The sequence below is a fragment of the Falco punctatus genome (genome assembly GCF_963210335.1).
Source record: "Falco punctatus genome assembly, chromosome: 11".
Lineage (NCBI taxonomy): Eukaryota > Metazoa > Chordata > Aves > Falconiformes > Falconidae > Falco > Falco punctatus.
Window position 1 is genome coordinate 19,670,503 of NC_137591.1, and position 27,878 is coordinate 19,698,380.

Consider the following 27,878-nt stretch of genomic DNA (forward strand, 5'->3'; position numbering starts at 1 on the left):
CGCGCGCCTGCGCACCGCCCCTCACGGCCGGCGGGGCGGGGCGGGGCGGGGCGGGGGGCGGGGCCTTGCGGGGGCGGGGCCCTGGGGCGGCCGTGGCGCGAGTGGGGTGGCGGCGGGTCGCGCCCCGGGAAGGCGACGGCGACGGTGGCGGCCGAGCTGCGGCCTGCGGGGCGCTCTGGCGGGGGGGTGTCTCCGCCCGTCCCGCGCCGCGCCGGGCAGCACGTGGCTGTGGCGGGCGGTGACACCCCCGCGGTTCGGTGACACCCTCCGCGCCGGCCCCGGCGGGGGAGACCCGCCCCGAGGCGCGGCCGGGCCGGGTAGCGGGGTCACGCGTGGGCCCCGTGCAGGCGCCGCGCAGACGGGCCCGGCGGAGCGGCTCCGCAGGCTCGGTGACATTAACGCGCCCATCCGAGCTGCGGTGGCGATGCGTTTCAGTAGCAGGCAGTAGTTGACGGGCACTGAGGTAAGAGGCCCCGCAGGAAACCACACGCCTGTTTCGTTTGCTTGTGTTTACACGGTGATGGAACAGCGTCAGGGTGTAACTCCGGATTTGCACCAGCTGACACGCCAGGTGAAGTGTGAAGGATTGCGGCGGGTGTGCATTTTTGTAAGACCAGGTGGCTTCGGGAAAGCCACACTTCAAATGGCTGAAGTCCTCCTGTACTGGAGATTCAAGGGGGAGCGGTATGTGTCATCCCCCCCACCCCCCCACCCCCCAAACTACAATTAAAGGGAACAGTAACCCACAAATTGTAATTTTGCTGTCCGCACAGGAACTTGAATTGCATTTCTAACAGATTTTCCTTCCCCAGGCTGCATGTTGTGCTAATACAGAGAACCCATTTGCATAACTTCTGTCAGTCTGAAGCATGGCTTGATGGCTTTCTGGTACAGAAGGTTAGTTTAAATGTTCTTTACACTTATGTTCTGATTACTTTCGTGTATTTGAAATGTTTTCCTCATTGTATGAATACAGGACATCTGGAATGGAAATACACTGAAAGAAATGTCAGCTGATTTGGAGAAGCGGTAATTTTTTTAACATAAAAATCCAAAAGGCCTAATCTGGCCCAAAGGTTAATGGTCCAGACTTGTGATCAGCTGGGGAAGGAGCATGCATCTCTATACGCCTTTACAGATTTGCCCACGTTTACACTAGTAGTGAATTCTGTCCTGCTGGGTCTTCTGGCTTTCCAGCAGAGGCCTTTTGGTGAAATTTATTCTTTGATATTTCCTTTAAGTAGCTTTGATGGTTATAATTATATAGAAGCAGGTTAAATTTAGGGACTGCAGAAGGTTTTCAAGCAGCACGTAGCATAAACCTTTCTGTCTCATGGAAATTCATGGCAGTGAAAAAGCAGTGTTCCTTTATAGCATTGTAGAATCTCTGATATTTAATTACCTTAGCTCTGGGAAAAGGGTATTGTGCAACGAAGACTGGAAAACCAGTGTCAAGTCTCTGTACTGCTTTATGCCATGTGTTTAATCCTGAGCAGTGGCAGGAGCACGTCACAGGGGCAGAAGGGATCTCAGCGGAGTTCTGTTGCCAGTCCAGTCCCCCCTGAAATGTAAGGCACACTATCAGCGCAAGAAAGGAGGGTGTTTTCTACCTCGTGGTCAGCTGTATTTTTGCAGGTTGTCTCCTGAAGCTACTTCGGATCCGCAGGAACCGTGAAATGCGCCTGATTTCCTGCAGTCATTCCGTACCGTTCAAAGCAAAATCAATCACCGTTTTGAACGGAACGCCGCCGGATCGTGGCTCCAGGCGGCCGGTGGCTGCAGCTCCTCCCTGCCAGTCGGGGCACGGCGGGAGCCGCAGAACTTGGCCGTGCGGGGGCCCCGCACTGCTGCAGCCCGCCCGGGGCAGCGCTGCCGGCGCGGCGCGGGAGCGGCTGGGGCAGCGGCCGCGGCCCCGGGCGGGGCGGGGGGTCCGGGCGCCGCCTGATTGGCCGCAGCGCGGGGCCCGGGGAAGGCGCGGCGGGAGGCGGCGCGGCGGCGGCGGCCGCAGGATGGGCGGCAGGGCCGGCTTCTTCGAGGTGGGTGCGGGCGGCGCCGCGGGGCAGCGCCGGGGCCGGGGGGCGGGCGGGGCGAGACCGGGCCGGGCCCCGCAGCGACCTGCCGCCGGCGGACGGGGCTGCCCCGCGGACTCGCCCCTCTGTGTTCCCCTCCATCTGCATTGAAGCGCCGGGGAGCCGGAGCCACCCGCTCGCGGGTCCGCCGAGGCGAGTGACCGCCGCTGGAGCCGGGCGGAGGGAGCCGGGCGGAGGGAGCCGGGGCTTCCTCGGGGCGGGGGGGCAGGAGCGGCCCCCGCCCGCCCCGTCCTTCCCTTCCCCGGGCACGCTGCTCCTGCCCGTGTCCCGGCGGTCCCCGGAAAGGCCGGGCTGGGAGGGATGTGCCAGGCTCCGGGCGGGCTCTCGGCGGTCTGCGGAGGCGGATCAGCGGCTTCCCGCGGATCTCCCGAGGGCAGCGCCGCGGCCCGCCTGCCGCCGTGGGGCTGGCGGTGCATCCCAGCCGCAGGGAAGGAGCGAGAGCGAGGAATGTTCTCGGCACCTTCTGTCCCCAACTTCTGGGGAGACCCTGTCGCCGGTCGCTGTGCACGTCGCCGAGAGCCGTCTCGCTGAGCCCTCCGGGCCGGCGCCGGCGTGGCCCCGGGCGGCAGCACCCCCGGGCCGGCTGGGCTGGGCTGGGCGGCGCGGAGCCGGCGAGGGAGTTGGTGCTGGCCGAGCCCGGCGCCCTCCGGCGCAGCGCCCACCGCCCGGCCGGGCGATCGAGTCCGGGTGGGGAACGAGACAGCCGGCCCGGGGTTCGGTAACAGCTCCTGGTGTGCGCGGGGTGCAAAGTGACAGGCACCAGGGGAGAGCGAAGGGTGAGGTATCCCGTCAACTTACACACACGGCCACGCCGACTCTGCTAGAATTAGTTAGGCGGGCTGATGCAAAAATTCTCCGGAGTGGCTTGTATTACAAAAACAGGTCGGTATGAGCTCAATGACAGCAGTCCTGAACGTGTTTCTGCAGGCTTACACTTCAGTTTCTCCAGCACGACTTGCTTAAAAAATGAACACAGTTCCTCCCTCCCCATGCAAAATACAAAACAATTGTTATAACATTAACAGAATCCAAAACAATCTGAAAAGTGGCTGCTCCTCTTTCTTACAATGACCTAATACTTCAGATCTCGCTTTTCAAAGCTATAAAAGCATTCTGGACATCACACAAAATTCAGCAGAATAGGCTGTCTCCAGCTCTTGTGGCTGTGATGTAGGCACCTGTGCCGTGCCTTCTTCTCCACCGTGTTTACACCCATTTTTAAATAAAAACAACCAAGCTTTTCACTGCCTCCTGCATTTCTACTACTGTCCCAAACTCTGCTGAGATCCAAATGCAGGAGCAGACACGTGTATTATCCTCCTGAATGTATTTGGTCATTGCCTGGTCTGCAGGTTTGGTCTTCTGCCTTAGCCATACTGAACGTCTGAAAAGCACTTGCTACTAGAAGACCTCAAAAGCATGAACATCATTACTGTTACCTGATTTTGCAGATGGGGAAACACAGGAAAGTGGAATGCCCTGCTGCATCTTGCTAGGCAGAAGAATAGCAGCAGATATAGGTCTTTTGTGTCCTAAATCAAGATCTTGTGTTTAAGCAACACTAATCCAAACTCAGAATGCCTCATGAATTTCTGTGTCAGCCTTGTATGTTTTAGTACTTTTCCCTGTACAGCAGACAACGGGTGGAAACACATTTGCCTAGCTCATCCAGTGTGTGTCTGAGCTGGCTCAGGACGTAGGTTGCGGACAAAGGCAGGCTAGGTAGCACCGAGCAGTGCTGTTGCATATCACTTTCTGCACTGTTCTTCCCCACTGATTTGCTTTCTGTTATAAATTCACTGAATTTGTATTCTTGAATTGCATTTCCCCACCATGCATTCAAAACTGAGCTATCAAAAGAGAGAAGGTAAGTGCCCACCTCTCCCAGTGCTTCCTGAGGAGGGAGGGAAATCTCTATTGATGTTATGAACGTGAGTGTTCCCTTATTGAGGTATTGTACAGTTTTGTACTTCTCTCTGTACATTTCTAAACTATTTACCGTTTATTTCTCTTCTGTGGTGCTTCCTTATGAGAATCATGAAGCACTTTACAATCACTGAACTGTCACTGTTTGAATTTTTTAGAATATGGCCATTACAAGTATAGCAGAGCTTCATTGGTAGAATATTTCTTCCTGTTTTGTTGAGTTTGTGCATTTGATCATGCCAAGTACACAGTCAGTTTTATAGGTTCCTGAGTATGTAGGAAGATCCTCTCCCTTATGCATGAATAAAATTACTCTTGGGTGGACAGACCTACAAAACGATGGCCAAGAACATCAGACTGACTGAGTGCTGAGGCTGTTAATTCCATTGCTTTTCATTATGAGAGTCTTCCTGAGTGCAGCTAAAGACAGAAACGTTTAAAAAATAGGCAACATTGTATTAAAGTGACTGTTAAGAAGCCAGTGAAAGGCAGATTCAGCTTTGGAAGTACCTTTAGCTCCTTATTTTGAGCTGGCTGTGTTCAAACCATACCAAGAATTAAGAGCAACCACCTAATTAAGCCGAAGTATGCTGGACTGGATGGATGGACAGCAAAAAAACCCCAAAACACCAGAGTGCCTGAGTGATATCCCTCTGCTTATGAGATACCTGTATTAGAACCGATATGCAAAGTCAGGTCCCTGTACTCCTAGACCTATGTCTGAACGGCAGCCTCTACATTTCTGATTCTGTAACAATGCTAGACTAGGTCTTGTTTACATCAGGCATTGGTATATTTCTACTTTCACCTCAGCTTTTTTATCAGTGATATCTCAGGAGGAGCTTAGCAAGGACAACTACAGTTTAAAGAAATACATGCAGACCTGAAAGTTTTGTTCTGCACCTGATAATTTTCATTGGTTCACCTCTGAAAATTTAGAGATTTATGATAAAGATTTCAATCTAGATAATATTATCTAGGAGTGTTCATTTCTCCAAACTGATTAAAGAACAAGTCTTCTGACCTATTTTAGATATGTTTCGGGTCTTGTGATACAGTTTATCCTAAAAGTGCCTGCTTTTCTCCTTTCCGTACAAGGGATGCCTGTGTGACATGCTCAGATGTAAATGTCTGTAGTAGCACACTCTGAAGTTAGTTAGGCTAATGAATTCTTTCTACTTGACAGGTTTAGGTCTTCAAAAGCATTTCATATAAAGAAAATAGTACAGTGTTCTGACTTCCTAGAGGAAAGATACTTGAACACACACACTCATACTGTAGAAAATTTGTGTCATAAGAGCCACAGTTGTCCTTTTGCTTCCTTAACTGGTTTGGATGAGAAGTGCCTCTTGTGAGCAGTGATAACCAAAAACGTTTTGGAGTCTTCACTCCCTGAGGATAGATTGAACCAACATATGCAGTACCGTCTGAAAGCCCCCCCTTTGCTGGCATTTAAAGTTTCTCCTTCTGACTGTGATGAAAATGCTCTGAACGCAAGGGAGGGGGTGGGGGTGACGGCTGCCTAGCTGGCATCGCTGAGATGTCACAGCTCCTGTTACAAAGGTTTCTCCCACTCAGAGCTATGCTGTCTAAAGCCTCATCAAGTAAGAGCACTGAGAGCAAGTGCCAAAAGCAGGACTGCAGAGGATTTAAAGCTTCTGTATCCTCCAAGAGTTGCCTGAACAAGACAAGGCCACATATGAGATATCCGAATGGTCATTTAAGGGGACACTGCTGAAAATTGCCCTGCTATTTGAAGATATCTGCTCTGTTTTCACAAGTAACACATAAGATCATTATCACAGGAAGAGATGAGATGATTGGGAAAAACATTATCCCTTTCTTTCCCCTCGCCACTTTTCCACACACCAACACTTTCTACACTCAGTCGTGCTGCTTCACTTAAAAGACAGCAGTTTGTCCTTTTTCTCTATGGATCTTGAGAGAGAAACTTAATTTTGTACAGGAAAATATGATGGTAAAATATTACCTGGCAGGAAGTACCTGGAGCTACTCAGAATTTGAAGGCTATGTTTGAAATCAAAAGTCTTGTTTTAGAAAAAAAAAAGGTCTTTTGAAGTATATTTTAAAAAATTAATACAAATCTTGTGAGTTCACCTGTCAGCATAAGGTATCCAGACTTCCCAGGGCTTCCAGTCTTTATGCTCTGTCAAAAGAAGCAGACTCATCCTTGCTACCTCTAGGTTAAAAAAAAGGAAAAAAATCTCTCTCATTCTTTTCGATTCCATGTCAAAAACATACACTGGATGTACATTTTGACATCCATACACCAAATGATCCATGAGAAGTAGTAATGGAACTGTAGATACTGAAGATCAACATTGCAAATCACAGTGCTGATGCAAAGAAATTACTGTGATTTCACGAAGAATTTATAAACCTCTTCTCCCTGAGTACTGCCATTGTAGAAAATAATCACTGTAAACTAAAGCCTGAAGGCAATGAATATTCTCTTGTGTGTGGAAAAGGCTATGCAGAGGAGTGTTGAAAAACCTGGATGTCTGCTTAGTGTTGAGTCAAAGCTGGCTTAGGTTCTCAGATGGAGGCACCCCAGTCCACTTCATAGTGACAGTGATACTCAGGGAATGGTGTGACTCTTCAGTATGCCTGGGAAATTGGCAGTGTGCTGCTCTGTCTTAGCCAGTGTAAGTAAATACACACTGCGCAGTATTAACTTGTGCAGGTTCCTTCCATCTTGTGTATCCTCCTGGAATATGCATGCTAGTAAAAGCTGGAAAATTTTCATAGGCCTTCAAGAGCCAGAAGTTGCTGTGAAAGCACAAACCACTTAACAGCTCTTCCTTTTGTGAAAAATAAACCGGCTCCCAACTCCACGGGAACAAACCTTTCCTTTCCTTCCTGACCGTCCTTACACCAACTCACTTCGTCCCCTGTCAATTGCACAAACAGGTTTGTCGTTCTGAAGGATGACCATTTGTGCTCTACAGCTGTTACCAGCCACAGGTCCACAAAGGGACTCGGGTTTTGCTGTGCCTTCAGGTTAGGCACCCAGCTCCAAGAGTGGATATGACAATTTGGTGAAGGTATCCAAGCTGACTTCAACTCTGTCCCTTTACCATGTAGTTTCCCAAAAGGCATCTGCTGTAGGGAAACGCTGGACAGAAGTACAGTGGAAGGGAGAAGTGCTTGAAGCAGCCCAGAGAGACAGGAATTCAGGATTTCTCTTTGGTAGAAGACTGCGCTTCTCACTGGAATACATTCCTGTCCTCTCCTGCCTGTACTTTCGGGTGTCTCTTGCATTCTTTATTCCTTGCTTGGTGGCCCAAGTCGCCCAGACTGTCTGTGGGAGGAGTGGGGAATGGCAGAAGACAATCTAAAGCAATTTTCCCACTTCTGGCAGTGTGTCTAACCATTACATATAAAGCCTGAAGAACTAGATCATCTCCTTTGCTGACAGTATGGTTTCATTCAGGAATAATCTAAATGCTGTGCGCTGTGCTGACCTTCAGACAAAGATGGTTACTGGATCAAAGTCCTCAAGGATTTAGATGCAAGCATGCCTAATTCACAAATCTGAGACAGGTGGAAGACATCAAAATGTACTATGAGTTTCAGGACAGTTCAGACAGTGGTGCTCACGGGCTTGCACGGGAGCAGAACTTGGGAAGCTGAGGAGTAAGTCCCTAGTGTTTATCTTGTGAACCTGTAAATGTTAGACATCTAAATTCTACAAAAGTGAAATTTAATTGTATAAAACCTTTTGAGTACGGGTGTAACTATCTTTTCTCTTTATACATAGTGAAATAAGGCAATAAGGTTCTAGTCTCATGAAATATAAACCAACTGCTTCAAAGAGGTAAGGCTTTATTTAGTTGGACTACTTACAGTTTAAGGTACAGCACTCCACAGGTAAGATGATGGAATTTTGCTTTGTGGTTAAGCTTTTGCCTTGGTTCTGTTTTGGGGATTCCTCATGCAGCATGTGACTAAGCTGTGGAACTCCCTGCCTCAGGACACTGCATGCAAGAAGTTTACACATGTTTAAAAGGCAAGTGGATAAACTAATTGAGGGAATATCCATGAAAAGCTATTACACACAAAGGCAGCACTTCTGGTAGAGGAAAACTGCAATCTCTGTGTCTGTCTCCTCCCCTTCCCCCAGTCACTACATTCTTGCCCTGTTCTGTTATGTTTTCTGAGTCACCTGCTGCTGGCTGTATCAGAAAGGAAGATACCATCCTAGATGGATCCTTACACTCATCCTCTGCAACAGTTTGTACATTCCTGTGCAAGGGAAGTTTCAGACTGAAAGTCAGTTGTAGCAGCAGCAGCACAAACACAGTTTTCAGTGTACGTACACTTACAGCCATTTTCTTTTGGCTTAACTCTATTGACTTCAAGAAAGTTATTCTCGTACATCCTAGTGTGAGATCACACTAAGGCATGCTTACTTCCTTCAGGAACAGCATAGTCTACCAGAAAATTCTAAGGAGATAGAGAAAATGACTAATTCCATAGAAAAAATAAAATATTTAGAAAGATTTAATTAGAACTTTGGCAACAACTGGATTTTTTTTTGGTGTTAAATTCAAGGAACCTGACTTATGTAAGCACACAAATAGTTCAGGGAGAATTCATTCTGCATTATTCTTTCCCAGGCTGGTTGGTTCCTAGACTGTAAAATAAGCAATCTTTTTACTGAGTTATTTCAAAATAAATCAATACAATATATGGTTATGTCAGTGCTCACAAAATCTCACTCAGCTACAGTTTACTCAATCTGCTGAGTACAAATGGCTGCAAATAAAACTTCCAAGAGGCGCAGACATGATAACTTTATCAGTATTTCCATAATAGTTATCACATAATTTCTGAAGATCTGTTGATCCTTAAGAAGCACTTGATATAGCTTTAAACTGTGGGAATTTGATTCACTATATTTTTGTAATCCTATTGCAGGGACACTGCATCTTAAAAATTTTTTTTTAAATGCTGTTTGCTCAACAGTTTTCCCCTTATGAATAAACTTTCCCCCCTTTTATTTTCTGAACAAAAGTTTAACAGCTGGATTTATTTTTCTCTGCTTATGTAATGGATTGTTTATTCTTTGCCCTTGACCTGTTCTAAACAATAATAATGAAGAATTTTTCTGTTTTTAAAGAGACTATCAAGCTTTAATCCTTACACACTAGCACAAATTTGTCTTCTAAAATTGAAGATACTTATTTGTAGTCACTTATAGAAGAGTTTTAACATGGCTGTCTTTCACAAATCTGCCTGTTGATTAAGTTCTACTCAAAGTAGTTTTAGAGAAGCCATAATTTAAAATGCCTTTAAAAATTCACCAAGTAATTGGACTGTAAGTCATACTGCACTAGTGCAGGCCAACAGTCAGTGTCCTATTGTGCTAAATGCTTTGAAAACACATAGACATTAAAGTTCTCTGAGCCGAACAGTTCATGTTTGAAAGGGATGATACCCATGAGAAAGTGTTCCAAGAACAGATTGCTGGGTATCTAAAAACTGTTGCCAACCAATGCATTAACTGACTTGGTGCTGCGCCTGAAAAAACACTGTGTTCAGTGCTATGTGGGTTCGTGTGATTGGCCATTATGTTCAGAAAAGATAAAATTTCTTGCCTTGGATCAGGCTTTTCTGTCCCTGATGCAGGGATCATCTGAACACTGGGGAATGTTCTGATACAGCTAAGAGGTGTGATAATTAGAGGAAACGGTCACCTTGTTTTCACACTGTCGTCACACAACTTTCTACAGACTGGAGTGGAATCTAAAGCTGTGTTCTTGCATCCATCTTTCTGAAAAGGGAAGGAATGTTTGATATTTGCTTAGATCTTGACAATAACTGAAAGTAACAGAAATGTTTGAAGTTCAGGAATGGGTGTCCAAAAAAAAAAAAAAAAAAGAAACATTAAATAATTTAGGTTGCAGGGGACTTCTGGAAGTTGTGTAGTCCAGCTCCTGTTTGAAGCAGATACAACTAGGTCAAATGGCATTAGATCTTCCCCAGACCAGTTTTAAATACCTCCAAGGATGGAGATTCCATCAACTGTCTAGGCAAGTTGTTCCACTGTTTGGGCAAGCTCATGGTGAAAAAATTTCCTTGTATCTGATTGGATTTTCCCATATTGCAACTGATGTCCATTGCCTCTTACCATTTTCACTGTGCACCTTCAAAAAGACTCTGGATCCACCATGTCTATAGGTTCCCTTCAGGTATTTAAAGAAATGGGCCAGTACAGGCAGGTATGTCAGTTTGACACTTCAAAGAGACACACTGGAATAGAACCAAACAATGGTACAGAAGATCTTGTTTGTTTTCCACACTGATTCCGAAGGTCCACAGAAGTACCTACATTTTTGTACAGCCACTCCCCTGAAAACCACAGAGCAAAAGAAAATGCTCTATATTTTTCAGTCTGGCCTTGTGCATAATAAGAATAACTCAATTAAAAGAGCACAGGTGGCAGAAAGCAATCAAAACCACTCTGTAATTGGCCTGGAGAAGATTCCTCTGATACAGCCACCGAAGGCCATAGACTAAAACTGCCCCCAGGGGGTTCTGATCCAAACCGTGTATGCTGGGAGTGGGTATGGAACAGGAGGGAGACTGCTAAGACTGGGGACTGCTGTAGTCTGTAGGGCAGTGGTATTCACTGAGGCAAAAGCTTTGAGATACAGCTCATTTTTTGATAATCCTTATAGCAACTTTGCATCAGAAAGGACAAGAAATGGTTTACGGGCCCTACAGTACTTGTTCTGTGGATGGCAAGAGTCAGAACGCTGTATTTCAAGAACAGCCCTCTGGGAAGGGAATCCACTCATTTGCTTTCCCATGGAGATGTCCCACAGAGACACTAGAACTTGATATTTGAGTCATTTCAAATTAAAAAAATAAAGGGAAAGCATATAATATTCCAATCATCGTTAGATATCACAAAGGAGGAAAAGTGCTTACCTCCCTTGATGTCCTACATAAGAGCTTACGATGCACAAGCAGTAAATATCACTGCAATAGTACCCCTGGCGGAGATCAGATCTGATACTTCTGGCTGGAGCTGAAGTGCTCCATTGCTGCACCAATACAGAAAGAACAATTTGGGACAAATAAAACAAGGAAATAAGATACCCTAACCAAGCGATCTCTTCAGTGCAGCCCTATTAGAAAGATACTGGACTGTGACTCCTATTTTTAGTAAGGAATCATATTTAAAGTCTAATGTTAGTCTATCCTCTTGGCCAGTTAATACCAAGCATAATTAATGCTAGATGTTTATTTAAGAAAAACAAAACAACTAACTCATTTGTTACTAAGTAATGATGTCATTTAGTGTGACAGATAAGCTTTGGACTTTCACTCTTAGCTATACCACAAAGTTCCATTACTGTGTTTGATGAGAACAAACGAAATTAAAACACCATCACTGTATTTTAGGTTTTGCTAGCCTGCTGCAACTGGGCTTTGAAACCTCTGGGGACTTGTCTGCTTGTCTGTTGATTAAAATCATAACCATCTGCCAAAGTGCCATTTGATCATGGAAATAAACTGCTCTTCCCTTTTCAGAGCTGTAGCTAAACCACTACTTGGAATATAAAATGCTAATATGTAGTTAGTAGTACAGGTGATCTGAGGTGCAAGAGTGAAACTGAATATTCCTACAACAACCTTTTAAGGATTTGTGAAATCCAGATCTTTAGCTGCGTTTGCTCATTATGTTGCCTATGTTTTCCACTCTCTTTATAATTAAAATATTTTGGGAACAATGCACATTAATCTTCAAGCTGTGTGTACTCAGAACATTTGCTTACATGCATACATATGCACATTTAATTTTTTTTTCTCAAACTGTCTAGTTTTACGAATCATAAAAATTATGTTCCTTAGCGATTCCTTATTTGTTCCTCTTGCTCTAGCATAAGAAAATATCCAAGATCAATGTGTTTTAATCAATGTTAGCTACCTCTGCTTCTGAATATATGCAGGAAGATCATTTATTTGGCAAGAATATTACTAGTTTTGCAATTTGAGTGCTTTGAGAACCTGGCTACGAGCAACACTGTCTCTTGAGCACATCAAAATTGTTTTTCACACAGTCCACAGATCAGAGAAAAATGGTGCCTCTGAACAATGATTGTGAATTTGGGAATCAACTAAGAGTTTAGAGATTATGTAGCCAATAATTAGTAATTATCATTTTGTGCCCTATCAGGTGGAAATCCTTGATTGGAAGACAAAGAAACAGCTATGCTTCCTAGATAAGGTAAAACAAAAATCTGTTTAAAATGCTAGGTGACTGTTTAAAAATTACTAACTTTGCTTAAGTAAACTTAGTCTTTATGAAGGTTATTTCATCTTCTGATGGCCCATCTTCGGCCATTGAAGGGGCAATGATGGTGCACACTTCGTACTGACTAGAGTACTTCAACCCTTTCCCAGAAGGAGCTTTTGGGCAAAGAGCACGCTTCAGTTCCTTCACTAAGATGTTGCCAGTCATGTCTTACTCACTCATAAGCCATCAAACTGTTGCTGCTGTTGTAGTAACTTTTGATCGCTGCTAGAGAGGCTGCCTCTGAAATAGATGTCACAAATTGTCCTTTTTCCTGTAAGAAGTGATGCGAGTCACCCATACCAATCCTAGCCATCTGTAAGAAAGTTACAGTGTTACATTGTTTGAGTCACATTTCTACTTGGAATAGTCTTAACACCTAGTAGTTGCCTTTCAAAATACGCATCTTACATATGCAATATTTTTTGTTGCCTAGGTGGAACCAAATGCCACAATTAGGGAGATCAGATTGATGTTCCATAAATTCTGTGAGTATAACTTTTGCCGCAGTTCACGTCACATCAGCATATCCAGTATATAAATAGGAGAGAATTACATAATTTGAAACACGTGATGCACACACATAATGCTAAGTAACCTGCAGCTGAATGCGAAAACCAGTGAGATTTCAGTATAATTTTTTATACTACCCAGATACACCTTTGTGTTTTGTCTGCTGCATAATTTCTCACAGATATTCATGTTGAATAAATATTCCTAAAAATCTTTAACTAAATCTTACCTTGTTGTGTTGCATTCACTGTAATGGTGGATGATGTGAAACAAACATTGTATATATCACACAATTCTGTATGGTCTTACAGATCCTCGGTGGTATCCAGCAAGGCAGTCGCTAAAACTTGATCCAAGTAAGTACTTGTGAGGACTCGAGTAACAAAGCTCTGAGCAGGGGCCTGGCATAAAAGGTGTACTCTGCATGGGTGTTAGCTCTTAAGAATGAGTTTCCAGCTACATTAATTAGCACTATGAAGGCTGAAGAGAATCCAGAACAAATTTAATTCTTTGAAAGTACTGAACGGAGTTCCACCCATGTGCCTGGTGCTTGGTAATTAACTCAGGAGTCTGCACATTGTTCCAGTGCACTTTCTAACTACTGAGCACTTGTGCTTTCAAGACAGGCAGCACAGAATATAGATACTAATTTCCCTTAGCTGCAGTGAAATGATCGCCACAGTGATGCTCAGCTGGGAGCACTAAAAAGGGCTATGAGTTAGAGCTATCAATTCACATAATCCACTGCTCTCAAGCAGGAATTAAAGTTCTTTTGAGGTAAGCTAATGCAAAACACATTGCTGTGGATGTGGGATTTGCTGACAAAACTGATGCCAGCTGGCTGACTTCATTAATGCAGTTGAAGGTATTGCTACTAGAAGCCTCTTAGTACATGTCCTGGGTGCGCAAAAGAAAGTCTAATTGCCAAACTGTGTTAATTGATCTTTGCATTCAGTATAAAATGTAGCACTTTCTTCTTTTGCTTTCATTAAGCATAATTTTATTTAAATTTCCCTTAGAAGCATGCTGGTGAAGATTAGTTCATTGTGTGGAATCTTTCCGTGGAAAACAGGCATATGAACATCGTATTTCCTTCTTCAAAGATCTACCTTGTCAGATTCCTCCATGGACTTAGGTTGTGAGGCTTGCCATGAGAAAATGCTGGCCTTCTGGAGATTCCCCCAGATCTAGGCATTAAACCCTTGAGTACTAGTCCAAGTCCTGTGGAATAACCTCCTAGTTGCTTGGCTGGGAAAAAAGGAGGCAATGAAAACCTCTGTAGGGGGGCCTTCCAATCTCAGCTTATCCTAGCTTCTGTTTGTCTGACGATGAGCAATGAGGACAGATGAGAGAGATGGAGGTGCAGCTGACTAGGAGGTCAGTGAACTCTGTTAAAGGGCAGTGACCCACCAGCAAATTCTGCTGTAGCAGTGATGGAGCAAGTCTACTAGACTCGGCAGGCACACAGGGCTGAAAATTCTCCTGTCTTAGTGTGAATAGAGGATCCAGGCTTATATGTGACTACAGGGATACATCAAAATTAAGTATAAACATTCTCAGTTTACTGAGGTTCCAATAAACCCATGTCACGTCAAAGAGTCTCACAGATTGGTTAAAGCACAATATAAAGCTAGTATGCTACCAAAGTTGACTTGAATTTCACTGAAATGTAATTACCTCTTTCCTTGTCAGAAGGAAAGTCCCTGAGGGATGAGGAAATCCTGCAGCACCTCCCTGTTGGCACAACTGCTACCTTATACTTTAAAGATTTAGGGCCACAGATAGGATGGACTACGGTGAGCTATGCTTCAAGTCTGAGCCATTTTAATGGCTATTTTTCCATAATTAATCCTTACATCACATTTTGTCTCTCTCCAATATTACTGCATGATGCCTGCTCTGACAGTGGGTGCAGGCAATGAATCCTCATTGCTTCAGTTCATGTAATCAGGGAAAGCAGTAACAGGATATTCTGAAGGCCTAGTTCCCTGGGAGAGCAGCAGTGGAAAACTTGCTGCAGGGTGGGTTGGCTCTACTGAACTAAGGTGCAAGTTCTCAAATTAATCTAGTTGTCTACTGCAAAATCACTAGGAACTAGGTGGCTAAATGCCTTTGGGGCTCTGCTTCACAGGGCCTGCATAACCCTCCTGACAAGGACCAGGATTATACCTCTATGAGTTTGTCCTGCAAAGGGGCACATGAGCGACTTCACATGTCAGTAATTGGAGTGACTCTAGCAGGAAACCACACAAAAGTAAGATCAGCTAGTGGTCTGCATGTGGCTGCATCCCAGGGTGCTAGCGGCAGGCTAATTACAGCTGACAATTTCTGCAATATTAGTAGCCATCACAAAGACCTTGCATATTTACTGTCTTAGCTCAAATGCAAATTCTGTCATAATTCAGCTGGCAGGCAACACAGCACTGCTGTTTATGCAGTGAGGTGACCAATACCCTTCCAGTTCTTCAGAAGGTCCACGATGCACATATTAAAATAGTTCTAATGAAACAGCACAGCACAAAGGGAATTATGTGCCCACATTAATAATATCTTGTGTACATGACAAATAGCAAAGGCAGCATTCATAGGAGATTAAAAAAAGTCAAATGTTCTGCAAGACTGAATCTTTGCATCATTACTTTGGACGCAATGCTGATAAATCAGGCAGCTATCACACAATCAAAAAACCCAGCAAGACAGGGGAAAACTAATGGCGGTGTATACTCCAAGTCACACATGCATTAATATATACCAAAATATCACAGTGCAGAGTAAACCAGACTTCTGCCATTCCATAATCTTTCCTACACATTCTGCTCTCCCTGCCCTCCAAAGCTACTTCATTCAAATGTAAGCCAAGAAATACTTTAGTATTATCAAATAAAAAAAGACAAACTTCTCATCTACAGTCAAATCCAATCTTTGCCAGAGAAAATGCTGATTGTTACAGCACAACTTCTCTGAGCATCCAAATAACTCTAAACACATTAGAGAACAGTGGTTGGAGATTATTTTTTTTTTGGTTGTTCTTTGGGAGTTTTTTGTTGGGTTTTTTTTTGACAGTACAATCAATTTCCCTTCTTTCTCTATGAATGAGATATGGTCCTACCTTCCTCACTTACAGAAGTGTGGAAAATTCAACTGTTAGTGTTTTGTCCAAAGTAAACTTCAATTTAAAGTGATGTTCCTAAGAAATGCACACCTATCTGAAATGAAATCAAGTTAGATAATAGCTTCGATGGTTTCCTGTCTCTTTTTTTCTTTTTTTTTTTCCTTTGTGTTCAAATTAAAGATTGTTTGAACATAGAATGAACTGATTGTTTTCTGGGGATATCTGCCTTGCCTGGCTGTTCACACAGATGGGGTCACCTGTGAACACTTACAAGCTGTGTTTCCAATTTAAACAACTCATTCATAAGAAAAAAAGCTGCTCTTTTTCAAGATAAATTCCTCACCAAATTTCATTTTAACCCAAAATAAAGCGACAGTTGTTGAGGGCAAGAGGAGGGTGAGAGCTGCGTAAATGTAACATGCATGTGTATTTATCATGATCTCTGGGCTGCCATTATTATCTTTTCATACCCGTACTGTGTCAGCTGCACTGGCGATGGCTGTTTGTATGCAACTGAGGCAAATGCATTGCAAAACATTTACTGCATGTCTACCAGTTTCACAGCCCAAGCCCAAACCTGCTATTTCCTCCCTGCCTCTCTAAATGCCATCCTGGGTCAGCGGAGGTGTTTATCCCACTGCATTAGTTATCACAAAGAAACCAAAGCAAAACCATCATCTAATTCAGCTGTCTAATTATTTTCTCTCTTTTTGCAGGTATTTTTGATAGAATATACAGGTCCATTGTTCATCTATTTTCTGTTTTATTTCCGCATGCCTTTTGTCTATGGGCTGGATGAGAGGTTTACATCAAGTCCGCATCCAGTAGTTAAGTAAGTCCGTTTGCAGGCTTGAGCAGTATTTCTTGTTAGCATTGTAGTCTTATTCCAAATGTCTTGCCACACTTGTTTTTTTAAGCACTCTTAAATGCTTTTGTCTTGCTGTTTCTAGCTTGGCATGTATCTGCCATTCTTTCCACTACATCAAAAGGTTGATTGAAACAGTATTTGTTCATCGGTTCTCCCATGGGACTATGCCACTGAGGAATATTGTGAAGGTAAATTGTGTCAGAATCTATCCATAGCCCCCCTTACAAATCCAGCCTAGCCAACCTATGCTCTGCCTCCACAGCACAGATTTTTTTGGTGTGGCTTTTGTAGTAATGCACAGCAAATCTCACCCATAAAAGCTGTAGTTCTTTCAAAAGAGTTCTTAACGTCACAGTTGTATAACCCTCATGTTACAGTAGTCTCATTGCTTTTTTAGTATTTTTAACCTCCAGCATACCCTTCCTTTTCACTCAGCTTGGTGTGAAGGTTTTAGTAACACTGGTAACTTTTATGGTAGTACAGGCAGGCACAATGTTGGGAAGGTTGCCTCTTTTTTTTTTTTTTTAAAGTCTACCTGTTTTTTAACAGTCACTGTACATCTTTTTTGCCCCTAACACTCTCTTTGCTGTTAAGCAACCGTTAATTTACTTTGATCCAGCACAAAGCAGCTGGGTTGTTCTGCATTTTCTTCTCCTACCAGAGCACTCCCTAAGGTTACCACGGCTGCTGTGGCATAGGGCAGCTTTTGAGATGCAGACCTGCTATTTCCCAGATGTCTGCAAAGTAGTACAGTGGACTGCATGGTTATGCATGGGCGGTAGTTATTTTACAAATGTTTGCAACAAAGTACACACTAGTATTCAAAAATACACTTTATACTCAGGAAGACAGAAGATTATAATCTACAACTGGGAAAGCATATAGTATCAGCGTTTGAGTATTTAACTTTTGGGATTTAGACAGACCCTTGGAATTTGCACTGTGGCAGTGACACTCAGCACCTGAAGCTCTGCCTTGCAGCTAAATACTTACAGCTGTGCAGCAGCTCTGGTAGTTCTGGTGAGAGCTTCATGCTTCCTAAACGGAAGGAGGGTCCGTAGCTAAGCAGTGGCCCTCAGAAAGAATCCTCCCCAGCAATTTTACTGTGTTTTCTGCAGCAGAAGAGTGCAGGCGTTGTTAAAAGGCTAGCAGATCTCTTAAAGATTTGTTCTTGGCACAACAGTAGCTAATGCATGCTAAACAGCAGATAAATGAGCAACTTCACCTTGAAAAAGCATCTGTACCATGTGATAAATCTTCATTTTCTCACTGCTGTCTCTGACAACTACTCGTTCCTTTCAGACCATACAAACTGTTGTTGCTAAAATTGACACTTGTACCAGTCATTCTGATCACTTCTACTTTTCTGCCTTCTCAGGTTGGTGGTACTTGCTTTCATCTGTAAAGTTGATCACAGTTCTTCTTCCTTCTTAGCAGTGGTTGGGTTTGATTTGCTTTTATGATTTCATTGGCTTTGGTGGTGCTACTCCAAAATTGTGCCAGTGAGAAAAATATCAGATCCTCTTCCCTTTTTTCTCTTACATACAGATGGTAGACAAAGCTGCTTACTTTAAGTAAGGCAGCAGATATAGATAGCTTATTTCCTAAGTACAGTGGAGTGCTACCTTTAAGAAGAGACACTTCAGTCTCAACAAGCAGAGATCTAAGACAGGAATTAACAAGGTTTGTGATTTTCATCCTTTTTTAACCAGATGGAAATAGGAGTAAATGATACTGTAAACTGCAGCAGGGCTTCACCAAACGTGGTTCATGCTATATACTAACATAGTATAATTCTTTCTAAGATATGTGATTTTTCTAGGCAATGGAAAGGTAGAATGCCTGATTTATCTGGACTTAGTAAACAGCTGGCTCAGGGTGAATAACATAGGGTTTAATACCAAAATTGTGTGGTGGTAAAGGAACTAACTAAAGAAAAGATGACCGTGGTTGTGCCAGAAAAGGATCTGTCAGACCTGTAAGAATAGAGGTACCAGTGGAATTCCTTAAAGATTGGTCTTATGACTGGTCTTACTGAACATTTTCATGGGTAAAAAGAAGGGATATTGTCGCTTTGTGTAAAAACATCTGGAGGAAAGAGGAGGAAAGAAAACATTAGACCTAAAGAAACACTATTTAAACCAGGAGACAATATAACAAGACAAACAGAAGGGTACATGCTTGTCATGAACAAACACGGGCAAGGCATTAGGAAATAATTTTGATCTTTATAGGGATCATCAACAGGAGTAGAGAAGACAAAAATCCTAGCCGTAACTTTGTAAAGTTACAAAAAACTTATTCATGGGGTCCCTGCAATATCTGAACTTGATCCACAAAATCTTTTTCTGAGAGTTTGTTGTAAGGCTTTATTATTCACCTGGAATATTAAATATTCACAGAAACAATTTTTTCCTTTCGAGTGAGTTTATGAAGTCTGCCTGTACTCTGCTGTTCCTATCTGAACTTCACTGAAAGCTTTTGTATGAGCCATAAGGCTTCTAGTGGCAGCCAGGCATTTGCAAGGTTATTGCTAAGGACGTTAGCAGTGCCAGACTCCACTCATCTTAAAGCTCCTTTTCTTATAACTAAGGAATACTCTTGCAGTAAATCATATTCTTTGGATGAATAGTACTTGTTCAGTTTAATTACAGCATGTATTGCTGGGAGCTAAGCCATGATTATTTATTTATTTAATTTTACTTTACTGAAATCCATTGCCAAATGATCCGTCCTGTGCCAAGCCCCAAAGTTAGGGAAAGGTTTTTCATAAGATGCCATTCCAAGATTACAAGAACCTGTTTCCACCTAAGTTTGTACAGCAGTTAGTAAATAGGTGATGGTGGAAGAAGCTAGTGTTAGGGAGGAAGCAGTAGTTTATGGACAAGACACTAACTAGATTGCTCCTCACTGGAGTCATTCTTCTGGCTCTGCTTCTTTTCCAGGGAAAAAGGGAAGTCATCACAGAGAAGTTACTTAATCTCTTTACTATTTTGTCCCACCTGATCTGTAATTATTCATTAATAATTTGCTTTTTCTCATCAGTTACTTACTAATATATAATCTCAGAGCAAGGACATAGTATGGGCCTGTATTATGGCATACCCAAAAAGGTGTCCATTTTGCCTAAGCTCGCTGGGCACTTCAGTGGTTCAGTTAATTCTGAAAAGAAAGGGGAAATGCAACAGAATGTTTGACACAACTGTTTGGAGCAGATTGGGGGGCTTACCCCTCACCACCATTTTAAGAAAAATGCACCATTAGACACTGCAGTCAGCTAGTGGGGGTTGCAGATGCTAAGGTAATCACTTTTTCAGGGTATTGTTGCTAGAAATGCAGTTCTGATATATACAGGGGGAAAAGGTTGCAAAATTCAAAGCCACAAAAAAAATGTTAAACCAGGCAGGACAGGCAAGAGTGCAGCCTTGAATAAAACTTTTGGCTGCATGAGCAGGAAAGGAAAGCTGTGAAGGAGAAAGCAGGAAGACCTATAAATGTCTAAGGTACATGAACCTATTAGAAGGCCAAGAAAAAAAGTATCACCAGAAGAAGTAAAAGGATCAGTGTTTTATGCAAGAGGAGGGAAGGAAAGACAAGAGGAATGAAAAGAACAGGAGAAGGGGTGAAAGGAAGATAAAGAGCTCAGTTTTGGTCTCGCTGAAGTCCAGGTAATAACCAAACATGCCCTAAAACGTTAACAACTGAGGCACTAGGTTTGATAAAGGAAGAAATCTCAGCTGATGAGAGGCAAATTTATGAGTTGTCAACAAGGGTTAAAGTCTGTCTGCAAGAAAATGGCACCTAGAGATGAAAGCATAGAGGAAGAAGAGGAATGGGCCAAGAAAGGGCCTCCCTCCTACCTACAGATGTACAAGAAGGGACAAGATTACCTGTCACCAAGATACTACAACAGCAGTGAGTGTCTGAAGAAAAACTGCAAAGAGGCAGGGCCAGGAAAATGAAACAAGAGGTAGAGACTGTCATTGTAAGTAGGATTTTTTCATGGACAAAGCCTGCGAACAAGCTCTGAGATTCGTCAGGAATGAGTCAGTATAGCCATTAGTGACAGCTGTGTTACCAGAATTCAGAGAGCGGAAGCTGGATCGCAGAAAGCCAAGGGCAGCAGCAAAAGGTACAAACTGAAGATATCACAGTGAAAGGGCAGAGGAAAGTGTCAGGCATGGTGCCTTTAAACAGGAAAAGTTAAAGCATGGGAAAGAAAGAAAACTCATGGGGTGAAGGAGAAAAGGAAAGGCAAGAGATTGGGCAGTACAAAGTAATAAGCGGGGAAAAGAGCGCAGTGCCTAAATCTGGTTCTACAAAGTCTCAGGGGTCAGCAAAACAAGTCACTCCCTCACGTACAGTCTGTATGGCATTTATTCTTTGGCCATTGACTTGCTTCTCAAGATAAATTTGTTTCCAATAATACGATCACATGTTCTAAAACAGTTTATAAACCTAACAGCTCCAAGATACTTGAGAGGAAATCTTGCTCAGCGAGCACTACTTCCTTCCTGTTATTTCCTGCTGTCTGCTCCCACCTTCCCACACTTAGTATGTCATTCTTTGTTGTATTATCAGCAACCTGAAGGATCAGCCCAATTAATTGTTATCAGTGGTCCTTGCAGTGAGTACTGGCCCAAAGGATTGTACTAAAACAGAGAAAAATTCCATGTTTTTCAGAACTGCTTATATTACTGGGGATTTGCAGCTTGGCTTGCTTATTACATCAATCATCCTCTTTACACTCCTCCCTGTAAGTAGCAAAACAACCCTCAGTATGATTTAAGTACTTATGTGTTTGTATATTAGTACTAATCACATGTAAACTTTTATTTTTATAGCTTATGGGAAAAAGCAGATTAATTTTGCTGTGATCATGTTTCTGGTAGGTTTGTTGCTCTTTTTATAAAACACTAAAACATGTTGCTTTATTTCTTACATTGTATAAATGGAGGAGTGAGTAGGATTAGCAGATACTTGGAAAGTCAACACTTGGGACATATTACTAAAGCTGACCACTTGCATGCAGAACAGATAAATCTGTCAGTTTTTAATGTGACTCTGTACGCAAGGAAAGATTTCGATTCTGTATCCATTCCAAGACTGGGATATATGGGATATATGCTGGGGTGATGTCTCATAATCTTTAAAAGAATCCTGAAACTACCAGTTTGTCACACTGTTTAAAAGCCAATGGGTTTTTTTTTTGTGAACTGTCTGTTAAGAATCACAACAGATCATAAAACTCAGAAAAATAAAACAAGAAAGCAATAAGAAAGTATATTGCTGATAATTTCCAGGGATAAAGGTTCATTTTACTGGGCTTCAGAAACTTTTTACAGCTTTCCTTGTAAAGCAAAACTCTTAAGTCACTGTCTGTTCATTCTCACAGTTCCTAGGAACATTTCATACACGTGGAAGCAACATTAGTGTAGCCAACAAAGATCTACCCATTTCTCTCATGTATGCATAACTTGTTTAGGACATCAGCTGTCCATTTGCTTTGAGCAACTACTTGTCAATGACTGCAGGATCTCAAAGCAGCTCTCTAGTATGAAAATTCTGTGAGTTCATAATCTATTCCCTTTTTATAGAGAGACTACATAACTGAAAACACAGAGCTAGGAATAAAACTCAGGAGCTCTGACCACCAGTCATTTGCTTTAATAGTTACGCTTTGCAGATGCTAGAGGCTATCCATAACCATATAAATAGGCAATTTCACTACACTTTCTGCATAATTGATTGGGGAAACATTATTTAAAACCAATGGAGGAACCTGGGTTATGATTCATGTCAATTATACTCTAGAGAAAACTTACTTAGAGTCCAACCTGTATCTTCCTTGGGATTTGAATAGCTTTTGAGAAACCAAAACTATCCAAATAATTTTTTTTTTGTGCTTTAGAAAACGTAAGACTAACCAAAAGATAAAACAAGTACCTCCTGGGTTTACTTTTATCCCCTTTGGTTCAATTGCCTTTAGACCTCACAGGGATTATATAAGTAGAAAATTTGATCTTTTGGACACAGAGTCCACATTTGCTGGCAAATATTGTAAATATATGAGTATAATATGGACTCATGTTTGAACAAAGACATTCAGTTCTCCTGTCAGACAGCAACCTTAGTTAAGGATATTTATTATTTTATAATAGAATCTTCCCTCTCCCCCCCCTTTATTTTTAAGTACCCCAGGTAATAACAAAAGGAAGAAAGGTAAATAGAAGAGAAGCACATTTTTAACACCATCATGCTGTTTTCTTGCAGCTGTGTGAAGCTGGAAATTTTTCCATTCACGTTGCACTCAGTGACCTCCGGAGAAATGGTAAAAATTTTTAAAAAATTTTTAAAAATTACTTTTCACTGTCGTACAGCCATTCAGTACTTCTGCAGTTACTCTGCCTCACAAAAGACCTGCTCCTGGAGGGTGGTGATACCCGCCAGCTGACTGCTGTGGGGGTGCAGATTGCTCAGCGCTGTGGAGATTGGATTCTAGGGGAGATCGGACAGTGCAAGGAATCCAACACCAGACTGTTAAACAGCACTTCTTATCTTACTGTGATTTTTATTGGTTAGGGCCAGGTTATGTTGGGGGGAGCTGGTATATTAGTTAACACTGGTAGTGCAAAAGGAGACTGCTAGTATAAGCTATGCTGTGGGGAGCAAGGCAAGTAATTTCACTGGCTTCTACAGGGGGCACAAGATCTCTGTGCAGGCCAGGGTTCTTTGGGCATAAGCCAAAGATCTTATAGCTGTCAACTATGACTGCTAAAATTCCATTCTGTGGCAATCTGAGAAAACCTTTAACTTCTAAATCTAAAACCTGAGGTACCTCTTCTTACAGGAATGACTGTGATCAAAGGCATATGTAGATGTCTTCCTAATGCCCAGAACATTTCCTCACAGTTATCCTACTCCTCCTTGTGGGTCCAGAGGACATGCTGTTTTCCCACATTCTGCTTGTCCCTCTCACAGTGATGAGACACAGGAGTAGGCAGAGTTGGGTTGTCTTTATAGGAAACAATATATTTAGGAGTATGAACATTTTGTGATTTGTTTTCTAATCTATAGGATCCAAAACCCGTAAGATCCCATATCCAACAAAGAATCCTTTCACATGGCTGTTTTTCTTTGTATCTTGCCCTAACTATACATATGAGGTATGTATTTTCAAACAAGATGTTCAGATTTTAGTTTTACTGTATATATTTTCATTTCTTTTAGAATGCTAAATATGGAAGAAACCTCTGAAACAGTTCAGCTCAATACATATCCCCTCCTCCCCTAAATCCCATGAAATCAGATTGCAGACAGGAACTTGTCTGTTCTTCCTCTCCTTCCCTGAGGCAATACTTATGGGACTAACCTTAAACAGACAGCCCTGACCCTGGGCCTACACGTCGGTGTGGCTGCTAGACAAGGCAGATACACATTAAAGCAGTGCAAATTCTGCAGAACAGGAACAGCATTGCAATGAGGGGATGGGGGCATCTGGTGGATTTATATTGTAAAAGAGCCCAGGAATATCACAGTACACGGGAAGACAGTGGGCAGACAAATAAGAGATACTGTGGTAGAGAAAATGGGGAAACAGATAAATAGAAGATGTTGTGGTAGGGAAGATGTGCCTGGGTCTTCTTCCCCATTTTCTTAAGTTATACATTCACTTGTGTTGGTGGTGATTGCTTTAGAAGCTTGAATGAGTTTATCAGTTCATATTCCTTAACCAGGAGCCAAACTCCCAACTCAGTTTAAAAGCAGTTAAAACCAGTGCAACTCTGTGTAACATTCACTTTTGCACAGAAGGACAGCATCAGGTTTTAACTTCAATGGAGTTTAACAGATGTTAATGAGAACAGCATCTGGCCTCAGGCTATAGAAAGTTACCATTCCTAGCACTGACAGAAGGAGGTGTGAACAAAGACAAATTAGGCAGAGAAACAGATAAGACACTTGTAGTGCTTAAATTTTTGTCACGTTAATAATAGCTATGGAAGCAAACACAAAGGTTTTGTTTGTGATAATAAGGCACTATTCACCTTTTTGGCTAAAGGTTATTAACAAATAGAAATTGATCTGGCTGACCTTGGCTTTTTTATTTACCTGTACTAGGACAAGGTTGTTTTTGATCAATAGAGACATAAATGCAAATGCTGTCACCAGAAATATTTTAAATTTCCTTGGCCAAAACAGGTGGGGACGTGGATCAGTTTCACTATCATGACTCAGTGTGTTCCAGGTGAGTAATATTTTGGTACTTCACTCTGAAGTGATGTCAGTAATGTGGTTTTAATACGATAATGAAACTTTTGGTTTTCTCCCTTCCTTCCAGTGGGGCTGTTCACTTTGCTTTGCTTCATTCAGATGACAATCTGGGCAAAGGATAAACACTGCACCTACCTGCGAGAATTCAAGGATTACCCAAGTCTTCGAATGCCAATTATTCCCTTTTTGTTGTAAGAAAAAAGGTATAATTTGAATATTGCACGGAACTTCAAGAAGAAAAAGCTCATAAGCCTCCTGCCAAATAAGCAAATTAATTTAAAGGATTTTGGTGCATGTTTAATCTCCACTGCTGAGGGAAACTGTATGCACTCGAAAGCTACACTTCCTTAAATTCAAGAATTCTCAACTCAGAAGAACCTTAAAAAAAAAAAAAAAAAGGCTTCGTTGCACAGCTGGTAGTCAAAAACCCCTACAGTTCACTGAAATCTGACTGACTTAGATTTTCCTGTACTAGTCTATTTAGATGGATGGATCAGATACTGAGAAGTCTGTGCTGAAAAGCAGCTCCAAATTTAGCAGCAGCATTCTGCAAGACATAAGTACATTGGAACAAGGACATACCAACTAACTACTAGAGAGCTCAGTTCAGCCAGCATGGCCAGCTGGCCTGAAGACAGTTGCATGATCTGGCTTGTTTGACTTGAAGAGAGTGTGCTGCCTGGAGGCAGCTGCTGTGTAACAAATAACACTACCAAAGAACATGAATGATTCTTGGAATAAAGAAATAGGCAATACTCAAATACCTGATTTGGGTCTAACCCCTAATTTGCCAAAAGAATCTGAAGTAAGAAGTATTTGTATTATTTATGGATGTAACATCCAGTGTTGCTGGGGTTTTTGTTTGGGTTTTTTAGTCTTCTTCATTAGTAAATTGCATACTAGTAAATAAGGTTCAGAAGATCCTATATATGTGATATTTGGCCTGTTTTCATATAACAAGTCCTTATGATACTGAAGGATCTTTTACCTAGCATTTTATGTCAGCATTCTCTGAATAATTTTTAATACACTTTGTAAATACATGAAGTGACAGCTAGTCCTCAGAATGCTAGCTTCCTTCCTATTTTCAGAGCCAGGGTGAAAAATCAGCTACATTTTGGACTTCCTGTGTTTTCTTTTTCACAAGATGTTCAGTGGGACTTAGCTGGGTTTTGTGCAAATCTAGTAAAAAAAGACTATTGCAATCTATCTAAATGACATTTTAAAGAAGCTATTTTAGAATATGAAGAGAATGTATAGATACTGTTTTGTTTCATGATTAATTTATTTATCTATAATGGATGTATAGAAAGATTTTTGCAACTATTTGTAAAGGTGAAATATGCAATAAATTCTAGACTATATTTTGAAATCAGTTGAAATAATTATGGCAAAAGAAGATACCTACAGCTGGTTGCTGAAGCTTCATAATATTTCGTACAGTAAAAAGCAAGAGTGTTCTTATATATATATATTTATAAAAGAATAACTACATCAATTGAAGAAAAAAACCTTAACAAAGCAAAAAAGACATGACCCAGATTTTATTTCTGTAAAACATATCTTAGAGAAGATTCTTAGAAATGGTTAGCTCTGGTAGATAACTGAAGCATTACATCACTATGAATTTGTTTTCAGTATTGTTATTTTCAGTAGTTTAACTGAGAGCCAGAGAAAGGAGCTAAATGTCAAATGATTTCCCACAGAGTGCAGTGTGGAGTACAAGCAGGTTGAAATTTTCCGTCTAAGCACATGCCCTAGTCACACTTTACACCCACTTAAGGTCCAGTCACAGGAAATAACTAAAAATTGATCTTGTTTAAGTAACAAAGATATCTTTCCAGGCCTCCATGAGAAAACAAAACTTGTGGCAGATTTGGACATATCTCTTTCCTTTTAATCTTCATTTTGACACTTTGCTTCTATTTGAGAAACCTGAAGATGAGTATGAAATAATTTTCATTAAGATTATTTATTTTTTTTGGTAAGCAAATTTCTGGCCTGGGTCTGAGATCGGAATTGATTCTTCCCATTCTTGCTGAGACAACCATTTGTTTTCACTGGCAGCCTGGTGAGACAGTGAAGCTGTTTCCCAGCACTAGCCCCATCAGCCAGCACTGATGTTCTGACCTTGGTAGTCCCGTGCACTCAGGATGGCAGGAATCCACTTCTTAGCTGGAATGCTCTTTGCCTTGGGACCTGTCTGCTGAGGTGGCAGTTGACTTAAGCAAGAAAAACCTACCATCCTGAGAGGACCAGATGGAGAAACTATCTTTAATGTTCTTTACATGTCAACAAGGAGGAATGAGGACTCCCACCTTGTATCTTATAATGAACTTCATGTTAGAGAAACATTGTGTTCTATAGCAAGGACTCGCCTGTCCTTTGACACTTTCAGCATGTAGTGTTCCTGGTAGAGCAGCAGAAGTTGGCTGTTGCTAGGGCTGTTGCAGTTGTGAGCACAGTGCTCAGAAAGGTGCAAAAAAATCAGTATAATACTGAGTGTGGAAACCTTTATCTTACCCTTGTACTGCTCTGATATGGCACATCTTTGCACTGTGCACACTCAAGCGCTAGTGACTGTAGGAATTGTCTATGCAACTCCCTGCTGATGCAAAGCAGGGGACACCTTTGCTTCTCGGCTGGCTCCAGCTGCACGGGGATGCAAAAGAATTTCCTCATCCTCCGTCTGCTCTTTAGCAAAGTTCACAAAAACCTGTATGAAGAAAGCAGAAAATGTCACCATCTCATATCAACTGGGATGTATTAGTG

The 27,878-nt window shown here is 42.2% G+C and overlaps 2 protein-coding genes across 8 annotated transcripts in view; one reads left to right on the forward strand and one right to left on the reverse strand.

Annotated features, from left to right (window-relative positions):
• The first annotated feature begins 116 nt into the window (after positions 1-116).
• On the forward strand, positions 117-26,581 carry LOC308071547 (very-long-chain enoyl-CoA reductase-like). The gene is made up of 14 exons (XM_080407128.1): positions 117-684; positions 813-897; positions 12,226-12,276; positions 12,779-12,830; positions 13,167-13,211; positions 14,548-14,651; positions 16,684-16,799; positions 16,918-17,023; positions 21,519-21,591; positions 21,680-21,723; positions 23,109-23,166; positions 23,913-24,001; positions 25,035-25,080; positions 25,174-26,581. Exons 1-14 carry the CDS (start codon positions 521-523, stop codon positions 25,299-25,301), a joined length of 1,161 nt encoding a protein of 386 aa, XP_080263254.1. The 5' UTR covers positions 117-520; the 3' UTR covers positions 25,302-26,581.
• Positions 25,494-27,878, reverse strand: part of ABCA4 (ATP binding cassette subfamily A member 4) — an 87,433-nt gene continuing 85,048 nt past the window's right edge. For all 7 annotated transcript variants that reach the window (XM_080407045.1, XM_080407044.1, XM_080407040.1 and 4 more), the window contains one exon: positions 25,494-27,822. In XM_080407045.1, coding sequence (XP_080263171.1) covers positions 27,700-27,822 — 123 coding nt within the window. In that variant the 3' untranslated portion in view covers positions 25,494-27,699. The remainder of the gene's footprint in view (positions 27,823-27,878) is intronic.

What these genes read in the sequence shown, in the direction of transcription:
- LOC308071547 (XM_080407128.1), top strand. Translation starts at nt 521, where the DNA reads ATGGAACAGCGTCAGGGTGTAACTCCGGATTTGCACCAGCTGACACGC. An exon ending in TTGCTGTGATCATGTTTCTG is followed by an intron (nt 21,724 to 23,108) that starts GTAGGTTTGTTG and finishes GTTTTCTTGCAG; the next exon opens with CTGTGTGAAGCTGGAAATTT. An exon ending in CAGTGACCTCCGGAGAAATG is followed by an intron (nt 23,167 to 23,912) that starts GTAAAAATTTTT and finishes TCTAATCTATAG; the next exon opens with GATCCAAAACCCGTAAGATC.